At 48.9% G+C, this 20,000-nt stretch overlaps 4 protein-coding genes across 4 annotated transcripts in view; 2 read left to right on the top strand and 2 right to left on the bottom strand.

The window, feature by feature from the left end:
- The window catches only part of LOC308153142 (solute carrier family 12 member 3-like), a gene marked incomplete at both ends in the record, with an annotated part of 14,744 nt that extends 4,420 nt beyond the window's left edge, over positions 1–10,324 (bottom strand). The window contains 4 exons of the mRNA XM_080526235.1: positions 372–483; positions 922–1,021; positions 1,491–1,646; positions 10,294–10,324. Of these exons, the coding sequence (XP_080382361.1) occupies positions 372–483; positions 922–1,021; positions 1,491–1,646; positions 10,294–10,324 (399 nt within the window). The remainder of the gene's footprint in view (positions 1–371; positions 484–921; positions 1,022–1,490; positions 1,647–10,293) is intronic.
- Positions 1–20,000, bottom strand: part of LOC308152849 (histone H1-like) — a gene marked incomplete at both ends in the record, with an annotated part of 169,670 nt that overhangs the window by 28,552 nt on the left and 121,118 nt on the right. The window lies entirely within an intron of this gene.
- Positions 11,921–12,298, top strand: LOC308152948 (histone H2B-like; the record flags this gene model as incomplete). Its single annotated transcript, XM_080526020.1, has 1 exon — positions 11,921–12,298. Exon 1 carries the CDS (start codon positions 11,924–11,926, stop codon positions 12,296–12,298), a length of 375 nt encoding a protein of 124 aa, XP_080382146.1. The 5' UTR covers positions 11,921–11,923.
- LOC308153141 (histone H2B-like) lies at positions 14,368–14,742 on the top strand (the record flags this gene model as incomplete). The annotated part of the gene is made up of 1 exon (XM_080526234.1): positions 14,368–14,742. The coding sequence occupies one exon, from the start codon at positions 14,368–14,370 to the stop codon at positions 14,740–14,742; it is 375 nt and encodes a 124-aa protein (XP_080382360.1).

Raw genomic sequence — 20,000 nt, 5'->3', positions numbered from 1 at the left:
ATTTACAAATGTTTGTGTATATTTGCACATGGAGAGGAGAGGCAACATAACAGAAAAAATCACCCTGTAGATCAGAGGCTCACAAATAGAGAAAGACAGAAAAGACCAAGCAGTTGAAACATGTTCTTTGAGTGATTGGATCCGAAGACAATGTACATACATATTACATACATGTATAGAGAGGAAAGACGCCATCACAACACAGGGGTCAATCAATATAATCAACATACACAATCCATCATAGACAATCCTAAGACATCATAGACTAATAGTGCTTTGTGGAAACATGCAGATAACTATATAACTATAACTATTGTCTATTGTTAGTGCATGCATGTTTTTGCTAGGATACAGTGTTGGTTATTACTAACCATGAGGATGTCTCCACAGATCATGAGGCTGATGTTCTTCGTGAAGGAGCCCACAAAGTCCACCAGGGCCGGTCGAAGGTTGGGAGGACCTGTTAGAACCAAACACTGAGGCCTGAAAGAGACGAAAGATAGAAAGGTAAGAGACAGAACAGCAGACCATTCCATTCCATGCATTATAATGTGCACATCCTCTGATTTCTACCTCCACCCACCTTCCCTGACATATCGTGAGCTTAGAATGATAAGGTTCTATCTCCGTTTAGGGTAGTTCAGAGATATTGAGCGTCAAAGTTTTTTACATTCCATTATGTTTTGTGAGATGGAACCTTTGTATTTTATTAATTACTAACTCAAAAATGTCAACATTTTAAAAATAACACCACACAGACATTAATAAACACCTAATGAATCAGATTATGTAAAAAACTAAATTTGACAAAAATTGAGATAGAACCTTATAATTCTAACGTCACGATATACTTTAGTAAATACGGTAGCAGATTCCCTCTGGGAGTGAGACAGGTCATGACAGGCAGATGTTCATCCTGACCTGAAGTTCTTGACGTGATCCTCTACGCCTGCTAGAGAGACGGAGTAGGACAGAGCCATGTTGTAGGTACCAGCCTGGACTGAGGAACCCCAATTTACCTCTATAGAGTAATAGTAGCAGAGAGAGAGAGAGAGAGAGAGAGAGAGAGAGAGAGAGAGAGGAAGAGAGAAGGAGAGAGAATTATACAGACAGGCAGAGAGACAGACAGACAGACAGACATGTAGAAGAAAGAGAGATATAACATCAATCACTAAACCTCTTCATGTAATGTAAGCAAATCATAATCAAATCAAGATTGTTGTGTAAAACTTCCACATTTCTTTTTTTTTCATTTTCCATTTTTTTTTGTCTCTTGGCTGTTGTTTATTGTTTTTTTTGTTTGCTGTTGTGTTTTGTCTTATAATTACTTTATTTTTCATACTTTCTACTTTATGGAGTTAATTGTTTTCCTTTAATGTCTGTCCTTGTTGTGACGTCTAGATGTTTGTTGTTTAAAAACTTACAAAAAAAAAAAAAGTTCCACAAAAGTTCCACATCACTAGAACTACAGAGCCAGGACAACGCCTCACTTGGTTTATTGTAGGTGACGTATCCCAGCAGGAAGAAGATGATACAGGAGGTGAAGAGCGCCGCCCACCAGGTCAGCAGGAACATGAGCACCACGGAGACCACCGCTCCAAACAGAGCCGTCCACTTACTGTAGTACCGAAATGACGGCCTCCAGCCTGAGGGGGGCAGCAGAGGTCAGATGTCAGATTGAGGTAGAGCAGTAGACGACAGATGTTGTGTCATAGTCAGGGGTGCACATAACTTTTTGGGGCCAGTGCTCAGAGGAGCACCTAGGGATGCTGCTTGGTGCTCCCCGAGCTCGCGAGTCACGACCCGTCCCACAGGATGGATGAAAAAGGGATACATGGATAACTTATATTAGCAAAACGACATTTGTTCATAAATAAAGATGAACGAACAAATGATTGTGTGCAAAACAAAAGAAACAAATGCAAAATCAAATGACTGCTCTTTAAGCATGAAAGTCTGTCAGACTCCTTTAAACACAATGAAATCAACTGACATCTCTTTAAGCACTAACTGAATGTCTGTTCTTTAAACACAATGAAATCAACTGACATCTCTTTAAGCACTGCTCTGTTCTGTAAACACTGAAATCAACTTTTCAACAAAAAGTTACAGCCTAAGCATTTATTTATGCTACAAGCTTAATCATCATCATCACTGCTCTCTTGACTGCTGTTAATACTGTCCTCAATATCAACCATGGTATAGTGTTTTTTATTGGTTTTTATAAAAACGCAACACCGTGTATACAATCAATTAATCAAACAATCAGACATTTAAGACATTACATTCAACAACAACCAACATTAAACTAACTAAAGTGCTCAGTGTTCAGTGTATTGTCCAGTGTAGTGTAATGTTCAGTGTTCAGTGTTCAGTGTCCAGGTTCCAGTGTCGGTAGGAGGCAGGGGTAAAAAACCTGTTCGCTGTGCATCCGGGAAAAAATTCCCCTGCAGCCCTCTAGTTGTAGAGCGACTACTATCCAGTTTGCCCACCAGTGCAAAGCCGTGGCTCCCCCACCTCCCTCCCCCGAGGGACCCCACACACCCGACTCACCCGACCCACCACCGGCGCGTCCGGCCCAGCCCACCAGGCTCAGACTCCTGTAGCCCTTCACGAGGCTAGTCGGACCAGGTGCCCCAGCGGCGGAGCAGATCGAGCACGCAGGCCGACCGGAGGCCCCTGAGGAGAGGCCCAGAGAGCTCGGCGCATGGCAGGCAAGCAGAGGCGAAAAACCTGTACACAGCTTATCCAGGGAAAAAGCTCCCTGGCTCTTCTCAGCTTGTTCCGGGCTGGGGGTTGGGGGTTGGCGGGTAGGGGACTGGGCCTGTAGCTGGGGGCCTGGAGTTGGGGGGGGGGGGGCCCGGAACAGGGGGTTTGGGGTCGCTGAGTTGGAACCTGGGGTTGGTGCTGGGGTGACGTGGTGGTTCCCGCCGGTCTCTGCTCCTGGGTCTGGAAGCCTGGGTAGGTGTCAGAGCTGGATATGACATGTGCCTGAAAAGATACAGGAGTGAGAGAAGGGAGGTGTGCATGGTTTGTGTAGTGTGCATTTTGGTGTCAGGCGGGTGATCAGTACTTCCCTGTGACCCAGTGGTGTTGGTCATCCTGGTGCTGGTGGTGCTGGCAGAGACGGCTGGTTCGGCTGTGGGTTGTGTGTGTTGATATTCTGGTGAGAGTAGGAAGTGGGTCAGTGCTGTGTACATGTGTAGGTGGTGGAAGGTGCAGTAAACTTCCCTGTTGGTGTTGTGCGCTGCTCCTCTCCTGGTCCTTGTGATGGTGATACTGCTGACCAGGGCTTGTGCTGGAACAGTGGTGAAGGTGATAGTGCAGGAACTGGTGGTGTAGTGAGGTAGGCCCGGGGTGGGGGGGGGTTGGTCGATGCGGCGCGGCATGGGGGGGGGTTTAGAGGATGACGTCCTTCCATCTCTCCACCCCCCACACCGCTCTTGCTTGATCCGGGTTATTTTTAAAGTCAACAATAGCATGGTCCCTGAGGCAGAGGGTGATTCTCCTCCTCAGGGTTGTCAGGTGGACGCTCTGTTTCTGATAGACCCTGATGTTCCTCGTCTCCCAGAGTACCTGCTTGACGGCGCTGATGATCCTCCACTGTTGTTGTAGTTGGGGGGTTGTGCACCCCCCGGGAGGACCATACAGGATGTTATCGCCCGTCAAGCGGGGCAGGGTCAGCAGGCTGTTTAGGGAGACAGAGGGAACAAACAGGGCCCAGACCCGCCTGGCCACGGAGCACTCACAGAACAGGTGGTTAATGTGTTCTGTGTCCGTGCATCCGTGGGGGCATTTATCAGTCGTTGCGATGTGCCGCCTATGCAAGAATTCCCTAGTGGGGAGACAACCATGAGCAGCCATCCAGGCAATGTCTTTTTGTTTATTGTTAGTACATTTATGATTAATGTTTTTCCATACCTGTTTGGAGTCCACGGCTGTGCTGGCCTTGGGGTGAGTAATGGTTTCCTTCGACCTTATGAAGGTCATAATGTCTTTGTATTTCCATGAGGCCAGCCCAGCCGCGGACAATCCTGTCTTGAAGGCAAAGTCCCTCCATATCTTGTAGACAGGAGGGGGGTCCCAGCTGTAGGGCACAGTGTGATTTATTGATGCGGTCACCCTGAGTGTCCGGAGGATGGGTGTGGCATAGTATATTTCAAAGAACCTGGCTTTCCTATCTTTGTTGTTGATGTTGTTGATGAGGTTGGAGAGTCCCTGTGCCCTAATGATGTTTAGGATGTCTGGGACCCCTTTCCCCCCATTCTCCACTGTTTTGTACAGGGTGGTGCGTTTTAGTTTTTCCATCTGGCTCCCCCAGACAAAGGTAAACATGATCCTTTCGATGGTTTTGGATACTGCTCTGTCTGGGGGAAACACCCTGCCCAGGTAAAGGAGAATGGGAAGAACAATAGCCTTCAGGACCAGGATCTTGCCTGTCATTGTGAGAGGCCGTGCACTCCACTCACAGATCTTCTTTTGGACCTGGCGGATGGTCTCCTTCCAGCTGCCGGAGGCTCCTCCACCTCCTCAACCATGGTATAGGTGTTTTTTATTGGTTTTTATAAAAACACAACACCGTATATACAATCAATTAATCAAACAATCAGACATTTAAGACATTACATTCAACAACAACCAACATTAAACTAACTAAAGTGCTCAGTGTTCAGTGTATTGTCCAGTGTAGTGTAATGTTCAGTGTTCAGTGTTCAGTGTCCAGGTTCCAGTGTCGGTAGGAGGCAGGGGTAAAAAACCTGTTCGCTGTGCATCCGGGAAAAAAATTCCCCTGCAGCCCTCTAGTTGTAGAGCGACTACTATCCAGTTTGCCCACCAGTGCAAAGCCGTGGCTCCCCCACCTCCCTCCCCCGAGGGACCCCACACACCCGACTCACCCGACCCGCCCCACCACCGGCGCATCCGGCCCAGCCCACCAGGCTCAGACTCCTGTAGCCCTTCACGAGGCTAGCCGGACCAGGCGCCCCAGCGGCGGAGCAGATCGAGCACGCAGGCCGACCGGAGGCCCCTGAGGAGAGGCCCAGAGAGCTCGGCGCATGGCAGGCAAGCAGAGGCGAAAAACCTGTACACAGCTTATCCAGGGAAAAAGCTCCCTGGCTCTTCTCAGCTTGTTCCGGGCTGGGGGTTGGGGGTTGGCGGGTAGGGGACTGGGCCTGTAGCTGGGGGCCTGGAGTTGGGGGGGGGGGGCCCGGAACAGGGGGTTTGGGGTCGCTGAGTTGGAACCTGGGGTTGGTGCTGGGGTGACGTGGTGGTTCCCGCCGGTCTCTGCTCCTGGGTCTGGAAGCCTGGGTAGGTGTCAGAGCTGGATATGACATGTGCCTGAAAAGATACAGGAGTGAGAGAAGGGAGGTGTGCATGGTTTGTGTAGTGTGCATTTTGGTGTCAGGCGGGTGATCAGTACTTCCCTGTGACCCAGTGGTGTTGGTCATCCTGGTGCTGGTGGTGCTGGCAGAGACGGCTGGTTCGGCTGTGGGTTGTGTGTGTTGATATTCTGGTGAGAGTAGGAAGTGGGTCAGTGCTGTGTACATGTGTAGGTGGTGGAAGGTGCAGTAAACTTCCCTGTTGGTGTTGTGCGCTGCTCCTCTCCTGGTCCTTGTGATGGTGATACTGCTGACCAGGGCTTGTGCTGGAACAGTGGTGAAGGTGATAGTGCAGGAACTGGTGGTGTAGTGAGGTAGGCCCGGGGTGGGGGGGGGTTGGTCGATGCGGCGCGGCATGGGGGGGGGTTTAGAGGATGACGTCCTTCCATCTCTCCACCCCCCACACCGCTCTTGCTTGATCCGGGTTATTTTTAAAGTCAACAATAGCATGGTCCCTGAGGCAGAGGGTGATTCTCCTCCTCAGGGTTGTCAGGTGGACGCTCTGTTTCTGATAGACCCTGATGTTCCTCGTCTCCCAGAGTACCTGCTTGACGGCGCTGATGATCCTCCACTGTTGTTGTAGTTGGGGGGTTGTGCACCCCCCGGGAGGACCATACAGGATGTTCTCGCTCGTCAAGCGGGGCAGGGTCAGCAGGCTGTTTAGGGAGACAGAGGGAACAAACAGGGCCCAGACCCGCCTGGCCACGGAGCACTCACAGAACAGGTGGTTAATGTGTTCTGTGTCCGTGCATCCGTGGGGGCATTTATCAGTCGTTGCGATGTGCCGCCTATGCAAGAATTCCCTAGTGGGGAGACAACCATGAGCAGCCATCCAGGCAATGTCTTTTTGTTTATTGTTAGTACATTTATGATTAATGTTTTTCCATACCTGTTTGGAGTCCACGGCTGTGCTGGCCTTGGGGTGAGTAATGGTTTCCTTCGACCTTATGAAGGTCATAATGTCTTTGTATTTCCATGAGGCCAGCCCAGCCGCGGACAATCCTGTCTTGAAGGCAAAGTCCCTCCATATCTTGTAGACTGGAGGGGGGTCCCAGCTGTAGGGCACAGTGTGATTTATTGATGCGGTCACCCTGAGTGTCCGAAGGATGGGTGTGGCATAGTATATTTCAAAGAACCTGGCTTTCCTATCTTTGTTGTTGATGTTGTTGATGAGGTTGGAGAGTCCCTGTGCCCTAATGATGTTTAGGATGTCTGGGACCCCTTTCCCCCCATTCTCCACTGTTTTGTACAGGGTGGTGCGTTTTAGTTTTTCCATCTGGCTCCCCCAGACAAAGGTAAACATGATCCTTTCGATGGTTTTGGATACTGCTCTGTCTGGGGGAAACACCCTGCCCAGGTAAAGGAGAATGGGAAGAACAATAGCCTTCAGGACCAGGATCTTGCCTGTCATTGTGAGAGGCCGTGCACTCCACTCACAGATCTTCTTTTGGACCTGGCGGATGGTCTCCTTCCAGCTGCCGGAGGCTCCTCCATCTTTCTGGTAGGTGATCCCCAGCAGCTTAATGTTTTCCGTCTTTACAGGGAAGGAGGTTGCCAGGTTCTCCTGCCAGTGCTGCGACAGAAACAGCTCACACTTACCCCTATTGATCAGGGCGCCAGTGGCTGCACAGTAGTCCTCCACCACTTTCGTTGCTGTGGAAATGGAGCGACTATCTGTGCCGACGATGGTAATGTCGTCCATGTACGCCACCACCTTGAGCCTCTCCCCCCGGGCCCCTGGTAGAGGGTAGCCCATGATGTTGGGGGAGCTCCTGATCTTCCGTAGGAACGGCTCCAGGTAGATGACGTACAGTAGAGGGGCCAAGGGGCATCCCTGCCGTACTCCAGCTTTGATGGGGAAGGGGTCTGTCAACTGGTTGTTGATCCGAACTCTGCTCGTGATGTTGTTGTAGCAGAGTTCGGTCCAGTTGAGCAGGTGCTGGGGGAAGTTCATGCCCCTCAGCACCCTCTGCAGGAAACCATGGCTAACCCTGTCAAAGGCCTTCTCCTGATCCAGGCTGAGAAGGCCTAAAGGGGACCTCCGCTCCTGGGAGTGCAGGATGAGGTCTCTCACCAGGAGCAGGTTGTCGTTGATGGACCTACCGGGGACGCTACAGGTTTGGTCAGGGGCTATAACTGAGGGGAGGAGGGTTTGAAACCGTTGGGTGAGGGCTTTTGTCATAATTTTATAGTCCACTGGGAGGAGATTGATGGGGCGCCAGTTCCGGAGGTCCTTGAGGTCCCCTTTCTTGGGGATCAGTGTGACCGTACTCTGTCTCATTGACTCTCCAAGCCTCCCTTCCCTGTAGACGGCTTTGAAGACCTCCGCCAAGTCCTCCTTGAGGAGATCCCAGAGAGTCTTGTAGAACTCTGCTGGGATCCCATCCGGTCCAGGGGCCTTGTGTGTATTCAAGGAGTGCACGGCCCGGGTGAGCTCCTCCGTGGTCAGCTCTGGGTTCTCACTCTCACCACCCTCGGGGACCCGGTCCAGACCATCCAGGAAGGTGGCCATGAGAGTCTCGTCGGTTGTCTTGATGTTGTAGAGACTCTCGTAGAACTCTCTTGCCACCCCCGGGATGTTGCCTCTGTCTGACACGGTGTCCCCATTGGTGTCGTATAGGGACAGGATAGGCTTGTGTTTTGACCGTGCCTTGCGGAAGAAGTGGCGTGTGCATTTCTCCTCCTCCTCCAGGCCCTGGAGTTTTTCCCTGAACTGTTTCTTTTGTTGTTGCTCCCGGTAGAGGGTGGCAAGGTGTTGTTTGGTCTCAGCCAGTTCTCGGGCCACATCCAGACCACCCAGTTGTAGGAGACTTAGGCGTTGGAGGGCCGCGTTGTGGTGTTGAAACCTGGCCCTCTGTTCTGCCGCTTTCCTCCCTCCGACTGACCCGAAGTAGCCCTTTGTCCTGGCCTTAACCATCTCCCACCACTCTATCGGGGAGTCGAACAGTTCTTTTAGGGTCCTCCACTCCAGGTAGCGCCTGGAGAAGGAATGCACCACTGTTGGGTCCTGAAGGATCGATGTATTCATCCTCCAGGTACCCCTACCCGCTCTTGTTTGGCCATCCCATTCCAGGGACACTGTCAACATCCTGTGGTCCGAGAAGTGGGCCGCCTGGCTGGTCAGGGTTCCCATCCTCAGACCTGGCGAGAGCAAGAACATGTCTATCCTGGAGGAAGAATTCCCGGAGGAACTCACCCTTGTGTGTGTCGGCGGGGAGGTGCCACCGGCGTCTACCAGTTGGAAGTCGTCTATGATGGACTGAAGTTCTGTAGTGGATCGGTCTCTCCTGGGCCTGCTGCGGTCCTCATCCCGGAGGGCACAGTTGAAATCTCCCCCCACTAGGACTGGTGTGGGGATGAGGAGGAGAGACCGAAGTTTCTTGAAAAGGGAGACTCTCTTGGCCACGTTGGTTGGGCCGTACACATTGATGACCCTCAGCGGCGAAACCATGGTATAGGATGTTGTAGTAGGCTATCACTTTAAATAGCTCATTATTTTGATTGTGCAACAAAGACTTTTTTTCTAATAGAATTCCCAACCATATCCTGGGTCAGGGGTCTAGGTGCGATAATGGTCCGTGTAGCTTTTGTCAGTTCGATATTCCTTTTGAAAACGAAAACGGATTGACTTATCAGCTCGATATTCCTTTTGAAAACGAAGACGGCGTGAGTATAACAGCAGTTGATTTTCTATTTCCAGAACATAAACAAAAACAGAGATGATCACGTGTATGTTTTGTCATTTCAATTTTCCTTTGGAAAACGAAAACGGATTGACTTGTCAGTGACGTAGGTGGGCGTTGACAAAGAGGGGGTTTGTTCGAGGTGTTAACGTTACTTTTGGGTGTTTTGGTGTGGATTCATTTAGCTTTATTTCTGCTATGTAAACTACTTCCTTATGAATAAATACGTTACATTATACGCTATAGTGTTATATGTATTCATAATAGGGGTGTTTTGGTGTGGATTAATTTAGCTTTATTTCTGCTATGTAAACTACTTCCTTATGAATAAATACGTTAGATTATACGCTATAGTGTTATATGTATTCATAATAGAGGTGTTAACGTTACTTTGGGTGTTTTGGTGTGGATTAATTTAGCTTTAACAAGCACCATGGCTTGGACGCAATGATTAACAATGATAGCTAGAAACCGTATTAACCTTATGTAGGCAATCTCTCCTCACCAATCTCTCCTCACTACACTGTCTGAGGCCCCATCTATCATAGGGGTTAGACTCCTAACCCTGTCTGCAAGTGGACTCTGAAGGTCCTGTGTAAAGGTGAGACAGGCATGGACACACACAGGCAAACACACACACACACACACACACTCACATGATTGCATACACAATGTTTACATTTGTAAAGCACTAATGTCTATTCCATGAAGATAAGAGTCTGAGGAGGGAATCATCATCAATGCTTCTCTCCTCTGCTTGTCTGACAGCTCCCAATAGCAGGTCATGTGGTGCAGAGGATTCAGGTGAAGAACAGTCACAAGCAGAGCTGTAGATCATCAGCAGCAGCCAAGGGAGAGCCTTCTTCTTCCTCCATCTCTCGCAGAGCAGAGCAGAATGGCTACTCTTATTCTCAATAAGTCTTTGAAATAATAATAATAATAATAATTATATAATTAATAATAATAATAATAAGCCTTTGAAAGTAATCATGAAGTTCACATCCCACTGGGCAAACCATGTAATATTAAGAATTTCCATCGAGCTGTACTCCCACACCAGATTACTTTTATTTGACTATTACTCACCACAAAAGCATTCATACATCGTTTTTCATTTGAACTCAGCATTTACTTGAATATATTTTGTTTGCAATCTTATTTATTGCAATTTCATCTGTTGTAGTGTGGGAAATGTAGTTCATGTTTAATTCACATTACATGGGACCCCTCACCTTGGTCACAATCTCTTTGATTCTCCACCATTGAGATAAAGGAATTCAGAGTATGTATAAACTACCATGGCAATAAACTGATTCTGATTTAAGCTAGTAGGCTGCAGTTTTTCAGACAACCTGCTACACTAGGCTATGGCTAGTGCACTCTTACGCTAAGTAGTGTGTAGTAATGTATGTAAATGTATAATAAATCCACTTTTTTTTTTTACAGAGTAATGTATTTTATTTATTCAGTAGGTGGATGTAATAAACCAGTTAGATTATTTCCTGCTCTGCAGTTACTGGGCTCTCAGAGGAGCCGGATGACCTCCAGCACCTCTGATAGCCCAGTAACTGTAACAATTTTGTCACTGGTTATGGCAGACCTGCATTTTATGCAGTGCGGGCTTGTTTCCATGGCCTGGTTCACACAGGCCTGGCAGCCAACCAGGCTGCGGCAGCACAATGCCATTGTTGGCACCTGCATCAGACCTGTAACAAGTAAAACAGTCAACATAGTACATCTTAGTACATTCAGTCCAACTGACTACTACTGCACACTCTATCACCTGGGCCAACACCAGATAACACTTGAAGAAAACCCTGTCAATATGATAGACGATGACAATTGACTCTTGCTTATATGATAACAGCTGACTCTGCACAATGTTCATTCACACTCACACTCACTTCAATGTTATTTAATTGCACTGCCTATATCACACATACAGACACACTGTGATTGGATGGGAAGTAGAACAAGATCAAATTGAGAGACTGCTAGACTACAGATAATAAATCACCAGTTTGGATGTGCACCTTGGACTGGAAACTGGAAAGACGAACTAATTAGTGCTGATCAAAGCAGTGACAAGAATTCCGTCACCTACACCGAGCATGCCAAGAGGAAGACCGTCACCGCCATGGATGTTGTATACGCTCTGAAACGCCAGGGACGTACTCTGTACGGCTTCGGCGGCTAAACTATTCGTAAACTCAACCACCCCCTACAAAAAACAACGGCTCTTTTAAGAGCCACCCATCTCCACACAAGAGAGTTGATTCCATTGTTATAACACATTTTGTCAGGCCTGTACATTCAACGGGTATAGCTGTCATGAAAAAAACATACGTTGCCAAATCAATGCCAACGCAAGTAAATGCGTCTTGGCATTCCACGACTAGAAATGACCATCCCACATGTGCACTCTAGAAAGAAAATGGTTATTATGGATTATTACGCACACAACACAGTGCAGCCCCTTTTTCTATTGCGCATCTAGTGATAATAATAATGCATGCCCTTGTACCATCCCAAAAGGACAATTCCTGGTAGTAATCGCTAGGCTGGTTGGGAGTTTGGGGGACTTGGTGTTCTATGTATATCATTCTCAATCTTCCTCTTGACGTTTTCATGTTCATATCGCCATCGGAAACAAGGCAACCCGACAGCAGAGTGAAAAAGTAAGGAAGGGGTGGGGGGGAGGAGCTCGCGCGTGCGCAGATAATGTATTTACCCGCGAGGCAGGCTAGAGCTTTGGAAGTGGATGTCAGCAGCCCCCTAATTTGCATAGCCCCACCTTTATATTTCGGGTGTGCGTTTGCCGCCTCTTCATTCGTTTCTAAGAAGTAACGAGCCACTATCAACATGCCTGAGCCTGCGAAGCCTGCGCCCAAGAAGGGCTCCAAGAAAGCCGTCTCCAAGACCGCCACCAAAACCGGCAAGAAGCGCAGAAAGTCCAGGAAGGAGAGCTATGCCATCTACGTGTACAAGGTCCTGAAGCAGGTCCACCCCGACACCGGCATCTCCTCCAAGGCCATGGGAATCATGAACTCCTTTGTCAACGACATCTTCGAGCGCATCGCCGGTGAGTCTTCTCGCCTGGCCCACTACAACAAGCGTTCTACCATCACCTCCAGGGAGATCCAGACCGCCGTGCGTCTGCTGCTCCCCGGTGAGCTGGCCAAGCACGCCGTGTCCGAGGGCACCAAGGCCGTGACCAAATACACCAGCTCCAAGTAAACAGATTTTCGTCTGTATTACTTACCCCAAAAGGCTCTTTTAAGAGCCACCCACCCTATCAAAAAAAGAAAGCAATTCCATAGTGAGTTGACCTCGCGTGCTACAAATCAGTCGAATTTATATGCTGTACTGATTGTGTGTATTGTAACAAGTAAGTAAAATTATACAGTATTTATACAGCACCTTTCCCAGACCAAGGGTCTCAAAGTGCTTTACATAACAAGTAGAAACACAAATAAAACATAATACAAGAGTGAAAGTCACAGCAGGTTAAAACAGTCAGAAAGTATACATAACATAACAAGCATGTATAAGGCATATGTATCAATTACTCGATGTTACAATTTTCAAAGACTCCAGTCCTTGAACGCGCCGGAGGTTTTGCGCGCCTTTTTTGTTCCTCACTTGTTTGTTGCTCACTAGTTGTCCAAAACAGTTTCCTCTATTAATATAATGGACAGGAGTGACTACACTGCATACATACGCATGGCCAATTTCTCGGGACAGGTGGATTCAAAATAAATAATAAAATATAATAATAGTTTAAACGGCGTTCACATGTGGATCTACCATCACCTCCAGGGAGAATCAGACCGCCGTGCGTCTGCTGCTCCCCGGTGAGCTGGCCAAGCACGCCGTGTCCGAGGGCATTGATTGATTGATTGAAAACTTTATTAGAAGATTTGCAGAAGTAGGTACATGAAAGTACATATTACATACAAGGTCAACTAACAGGATAAAAACCCAAGAAAGCCACTGGCTTATTTCAATTGGGGTCCTTGTCCGTGACCAAGTACACCAGCTCCAAGTAAACAGATTTTCGTCTGTATTACTTACCCCAAAAGGCTCTTAAGAGCCACCCACCCCATCAAAAAAAGCAATTCCATAGTGAGTTGAGCTCGCGTGCTACAAATCAGTCGAACGTATATGCTGTACTGATTGTGTGTATTGTAACAAGTAAGTACAATGTATTTATACAGTACCTTTCCCAGACCAAGGGTCACAAAGTGCTTCACATAACAAGGAAGAAAACACAAATAAAACATAATACAAGAGTGAAAGACACAGAGGGTTAAAAACAGGCAGAAAGCATACATAACATAAGCCTGTATAAGCCATATGTATCAATTACTCGATGTTCCAATTTTCAAAGACTCCAGTCCTTGAATGCGCCGGAAGTTTTGCGCGCCTTTTTTGTTTTTCCACTCTGCCATTGTTTCTTTCAACTGCTGGAGTAGTGTACTCACTAGTCGTCTAAAACGGTTTCCGGTATTAATATAATGGACAGGAGTGACTACACTGCATACATACGCATGGCCAATTTCTCGGGACAGGTGGATTTAAACATAAATCATGAATATAATAATGGTTTAAACGGCGTTCACATGTGAATAATCTCGTACAATCTATAAGTTAGCCTACCACTACCGCCAAGACATGCCCACTTATCTGTTGTACTTTCATGTACCTACTTCTGCAAATCTTCTAATAAAGTTTTCAATCAATCAATCAATCAATCAATCTATATGCCTTCATATCACCCCCATTATGTCATTAACTGGCCAAGTCAGTGTGACAAGTCAATAAAAGAGCAATTCCATAGTGTTTTGAGCTGACGTGCTACAATGAAGTCGACGTCATAGTATGGTATAGTATATATTATATAGTACTGGTGTTTAATAACTCGATGTTACAATCTTCAATGACTCCAGTCCTTAAGTGATATCCCTCCCAAAGACCTCTTAATCCCCACTACCTCCCAGTACAGGTTTCTCCACAGTAAATAAGTTAATAATGAAAACATGTAATTCTTCCTTTTTCTAGCATTGTGACTGCCTGGTCCTAGCATAGATGTATTTTTCTTATGATGACTGGTGGATAGGTGATTCTTAGACAACCTGGCTAACTGGACAACGAGTGTTTTTTCAAATGTTGTTCAGAACCAGACTCGACCAATAGAATCTAGTGTCAGGAGTCGCCTACTTTGCATAGCTCCCCCTTTATATAGCGGCTGCACTACCTCCACCCTTTCATTCGTTTCTGAGAAGTAACGAGCTGTTTTCATCATCATGCCTGAGCCTGCGAAGCCTGCGCCCAAGAAGGGCTCCAAGAAAGCCGTCACCAAGACCGCCAGCAAAACCGGCAAGAAGCGCAGAAAGTCCAGGAAGGAGAGCTACGCCATCTACGTGTACAAGGTCCTGAAGCAGGTCCACCCCGACACCGGCATCTCCTCCAAGGCCATGGGAATCATGAATTCCTTTGTCAACGACATCTTCGAGCGCATCGCCGGCGAGTCCTCTCGCCTGGCCCACTACAACAAGCGTCGTACCATCACCTCCAGGGAGATCCAGACCGCCGTGCGTCTGCTGCTCCCCGGTGAGCTGGCCAAACACGCCGTGTCCGAGGGCACCAAGGCTGTGACCAAGTACACCAGCTCCAAGTAAACCGATTTTCGTCTGTATTACTTACCCCCAAAAGGCTATTTTAAGAGCCACCCACCCTATCAATAAAAGCAATTCCATAGTGAGTTGAACTTGCGTGCTACAAATCAGTTGAATTTATATGCTGTACTGACTGTGTGTATTGTAACAAGTAAGTACAATGTATTTATACAGTACCTTTCCCAGACCAAGGGTCACAAAGTGCTTTACATAACAAGGAAGAAAACACAAATAAAACATAATACAAGAGTGAAAGCCACTGCAGGTTAAAACAGGCAGAAAGTATACATAACATAACAAGCATGTATAAGGCATATGTATCAATTACTCGATGTTACAATTTTCAAAGACTCCGATAGTTATGGAGATAGACTCCAGTTCTATGAGTGGAGCGGAGCCCCATAGGGGAGCTCTGCTCCTATTGGTTTACCCGCTACCTAAAGTAGCCAATGACTGAATTTTTCAATGCCTGCGCCCGCCTGGGGTGCTATATAAAGGGGCGTACATCGCTCCATCATTCTCCCAAACATACAAAACAGCCGGGTTTGAACGAGTCGAAGTGGGCCAGCAGCCCTATGGGGCTCCGCTCCACTCATAGAACTGGAGTCTATCTCCATAACTATCGTTCTATATCGTGGAGCTCCGCCCCATAGGGGAGCTCTGCTCCTATTGGTTTAGGCGGAGCGAGCGAGGCCAAATGTACCCCCACTGAGACTTAATCCAAAAACAATCTCAGCGGCACCCGGAGCTGACCACTGATGTTGGTTCAAGACAATCTTAAAAAGTTGGCCCAACCCACACCGAGTCTGCTCCACTGATCTAGCCCTTACGTGAGCACGCAGGGTTGTAGATCTAACGGAACATGTCCTGGAGGAGGGTCCCCTCCCCAGGCACATCCGTAATCATCCTGACAGCACTTGAATAGCATCCCCAACCAGGGTAATCCAAGTGCCATCCCCACTACATCAGTCCTCAGCAAACTGAGGACAGAATGAGAAAAGGATGAGGAAGAAATATCACTTACCCAACCCTTACGTTGGGTTGTTGATCTAACAGACATGTCCTGGAGGAGGGTCCCCTCCCCAGGCACATCCGTATTCATCCTGACAGCACTTGAATAGAATCCCCATGACCAGGGTAATCCAAGTGCCCTTCCCACAACATCAGTCATCAGCAAACTGAGGACAGAATGAGAAAGGATTGAGGAAGAATATCACTGACCTAACCCTTACGTGAGCACGTAGGGTTGTTGATCTAACGGAACATGTCCTGGAGGAGGGTCCCTTCCCCAGGCACATCCGTATTCATCCTGACAGCACTTGAATAGAATCCCATGACCAGGGTAATCCAAGTGCCTTCCCCACTACATCAGTCATCATCAAAACTGAGGACAGAATGAGAAAAGGATGAGGAAGAAATATCTTCAAGTAACACCGTATAAAAGTGATGGCGACGACCAAGACGCCGCCACACATATCTCCTCCACTCCCACTCCCCTGAGAATGGCCACTGATGCGGCCATGCCCCTGGTGGAATGAGCCCGAATGCCAGTCGGCACGGGCTGCCCCTTCGGCTAATAGCCTCGCAAATCCAAAGGGACAGCCTCTGCTTCGAGAGTGGTGTCCCGGCTTTCTGTCCGCCATAGCAGATCAGAAGCCGGGGAGAAGATCTCAGTCCTGCCTCGCGCTTCATATATTGTGCCAACGCGCGCACCGGACAATACAATGTAAAACGCCTCTCCCTCTCTCCGTCGTGAGGAGGAGGAAAAAAAGGCGCTCAGAGCACAGCTCTGAACCCTAAACCCACGATTAACCGTAGGGATAAATCCGGGTTAGGGCGTAATACAGCTTTTGTTTCGTCATCAGATATGATCAAACAATCTGCCCGTGACGAGAGAGCGCACAAATCACTCACTCGCTCAGCCGTAGTCAAGGCGAGGAGTAGACTCGTCTCGAGAGACAATAAAACGCAACGACACAGTGACAATGGGTTCGAATGGGGGCACGCACAGCGCCTCTAGCACAATCGACAGGTCCCATTTCGGCATTAGAGTCCTATGAGGGCGTCTAAGCCTACACACTCCAGTCAAAAAACGCTAAACCAGCGAATGACTGAAAAACCAGTGTCGTTGTCGCAAAACCCTCATGACAAGCTGAGATGGCAGCCGCGTAAACTTTAATAGTTCCCGCCGCCAATCCCTTGTCAACAGCGACTGTAAGAAGCACAAGAACGTTTCGACCCGACAACAGACAGGGTCAACGTCCTGTCCCTCACACCACTGTGTAAAACTCGCCAGCGCGCCGCATATCCCTTTGCAGTGGATTGCGCGCGCGCACTCTGAATGGTCTGAATGACCGCGTCTGTCAGACCCCTGCGTTCTAACAATCCCTCTCAGTAACCAGGCCATGAGGGGCCCCCCCTCATAGGCGGCCCCTTCACCAAGCCTCCGGCTTGAGAGAGTGCATCTTGTCGATGAGGTATGGGCCATGGGCCCTCTACCAACATCTCCATCAGTTCCGGAAACCACGGGGCTCCGGGACGGTCCGGGGCTACAAGAATTAACTCTAGCCTCTCTGACCTCACTCGTGCCAACAGTGGGAGGATAGATGTCAGGGGTGGGAACGCGTATAACAGGACCCTCGGCCATGGGTGGTGTGCGAATGTATCGACTCCCAATGGCGGGTTGTCCTGTTCGCGCAGGGAGAACCAAAGGTGACACTGCGCATTCGTCCGTGACGCAAACAGAACCACTTCTGCTTGCCCGAACCGTGCCCAAATCAGCGACACAATGGAGGGTGCTAACCTCCAGTCGTCGTCCCTCGGGCCTCCCCGTGATAACAGATCTGCTCCTTCGTTGAGCAGACCTGGAATGTGGAGAGCTTCAGCGAACTCAGGCGACTCCGCGCGCGATGACGCGCAGGTCTCTCCAGTAGCTCAGGTCGGTTTTGACCGATCTCTGTATTACAATCAACTTGCGACGGCGTCTCACTGGAACCCGTCGCAGTCGTGCGAACCGCCTCTGCAGTCTGCGCATGTGTAACAGGCCTAAGGGGACCACTACATGGGCTGCAGACATCAGTCCTAGTAAGGACATCCTTGACAGAGCGGTGATTGTATTTGTCACTCGACACACCCGGAGAGCTGACGTCAGTGTCGCTCTCCGTGGTGCCGATAAACTGGCCCTCATCTCGGCAGTATCCAACTGAATGCCTAGATAGGAAAACTGTTGAGCCGGCCACGGAGCACTCTCTGTCCAGTTTACAGCTAACCCCAGCTGAGTGAGGTGCTGCACCAGTGAGGTTGCGTCCCGAATGGCTCGATTTGGGCATTGGGCCAAGACCAGTAGGTCGTCGAGATATGTTAATATGCGTATCTCGTTTCGCCTCAGTGGTTCGAGTGCTGTCTGCACGCATTTGGAGAAAAACGAGGAGCAAGCGTGCACCCGAAGGGCAGGCGCGTGTACTCGTAAACCTTCCCTTGGAAAGCAAAACGTAGGAATTTCCTGTGCCACTCTGTGATTGGCACACGAAATACACGACCCTCAGGTATCTACGAAAGGGGCGTTTCGCCACTCTCTCGTTGAGGACCCTGAAAATCTAGTATGGGTCTCATGTCTCCCGAATTCTTTGGGACAAGGGAATACGGGGAGTACCATCTCATGTCCCACTGGTCCCTCGGAACCAATGTCACTGCGCCCTTTGTTAGGAGATTCGTAATCACCTCCTGGAGCGCACGTGTCTTTATCGGGCAGGACAAAAAACAGTCTCTCTCACGCCCCTGAAGGGCGGAGGAGGCTGAATGAACTGTAGTGCATATCCCCTCCTCAATGTCCTGTCTAGCCAGCCCGACAGAATACCTGTCCCTTCTAGTGATTCTGCATAACGCAACGACAGCGGCTGGACCGTCTGTTGTGGTGCAGTCGACAGAAAAAACTTGAATTTCTGTATGATCCCAGCCGCCGCTGCACACCGAGGAGGTGGCACAGCCCAAGGTGGGGTCATTTCGAAAGGGATGGGCTGCCGTCTGTAAAGAGTGTTTGTTATGTGTAACAATGCTCTTTATTGACGCAGGTTTATTATGCCTGATAATCAAAGAACCGGCCGCACGCTCATGAGCTGGGCCAGGTCTTGATAGACATGGAGGGGTTTTTGATGTACATAACGACCCCTCTATAGGGCTACATACAGGGGTGTTTAACCCGCTACGTGTCGTGATAGGGGTAAGTCCGTTAGGCAGAGAGCTGGCCACACGCCGGTAAGCTGGGCCAGTCTCCGGTTTGTTTCTAACCGGTAGCGAGTCGACCACACTCTGACAAGGCAGGTCGATCTCCGCTCTGGTAGATAACGGTCCCTCTATACGGCTACAGACAGGGGTGTTTAACCCGCCTCGTGTCGTGATAGGGGTAAGACCGCTAGGCAGAGAGCTGGCCACACGCCGGTAAGCTGGGCCAGTCTCCGCCTTGTTTCTAACCGGTAGTGATTCGACCACACTCTGACAAGGCAGGTGGGTCTCCGCTCTGGTAGATACCATGGAAAATCCTCCTTAGGGATGGTTTGCCGTCTGTAAAGAGTGCTTGTTTTGAGTAACAATGCCCTTTATCGACGTAGGTTTATTATGCCTGATAACCAAAAAACCGACCGCACGCTCATGAGCTGGGCCAGGTCTTGATAGACATGGAGGAGTTTTTGATGTAATAACGGTCCCTCCATACGGCTACAGACAGGGGTGTTTAACCCCCTTTGTGTCGTGATAGGGGTTAGACCGCTAGGCAGAGAGCTGGCCACACGCTGGTAAGCTGGGCCAGTCTCCGCCTTGTTTCTAACCGGTAGCGATTGGACCACGCTCCGACAAGGCAGGTGGGTCTCCGCTCCGGTAGATAACATGGGAAAAATCTCCTTTACTGAAAAAGTAAGGTGGGGATTTTCCTTCTTTTGCCTCTTTATGAGGTAGCAGCCATGAAGAGGAAACCGGTGGTGGGGTCATTACCGACCCCTCCGCCCGTGAAACCGGGCCACGCTGCCGTGGGGGGCCGTAGCGGGGCCTCCCAGTGGATACAGCCCAAGGGGAGGAGGAGCTTCAGCCCAGGCGAAGGATGCAAAAAGGTGGTTTATTTCCAAAACAAAATTGTACGGAACTCAAGGTACACACAACTAACAAACTAATGACAAACCGACGAAAGACAAGGGAAGACATGAGGGGATATACAGGGAGCAAACATTCAAGCAGACATGAGGCAGGTGAAGGACAAGACCAAACACAAG

Source organism: Nansenia antarctica (genome assembly GCF_963989245.1).
Source record: "Nansenia antarctica genome assembly, chromosome: 3".
Taxonomy (NCBI): domain Eukaryota; kingdom Metazoa; phylum Chordata; class Actinopteri; order Argentiniformes; family Microstomatidae; genus Nansenia; species Nansenia antarctica.
The sequence above is the reverse complement of the archived record's forward strand: the minus strand, read 5'-3'. Positions and strand labels throughout refer to the sequence as shown.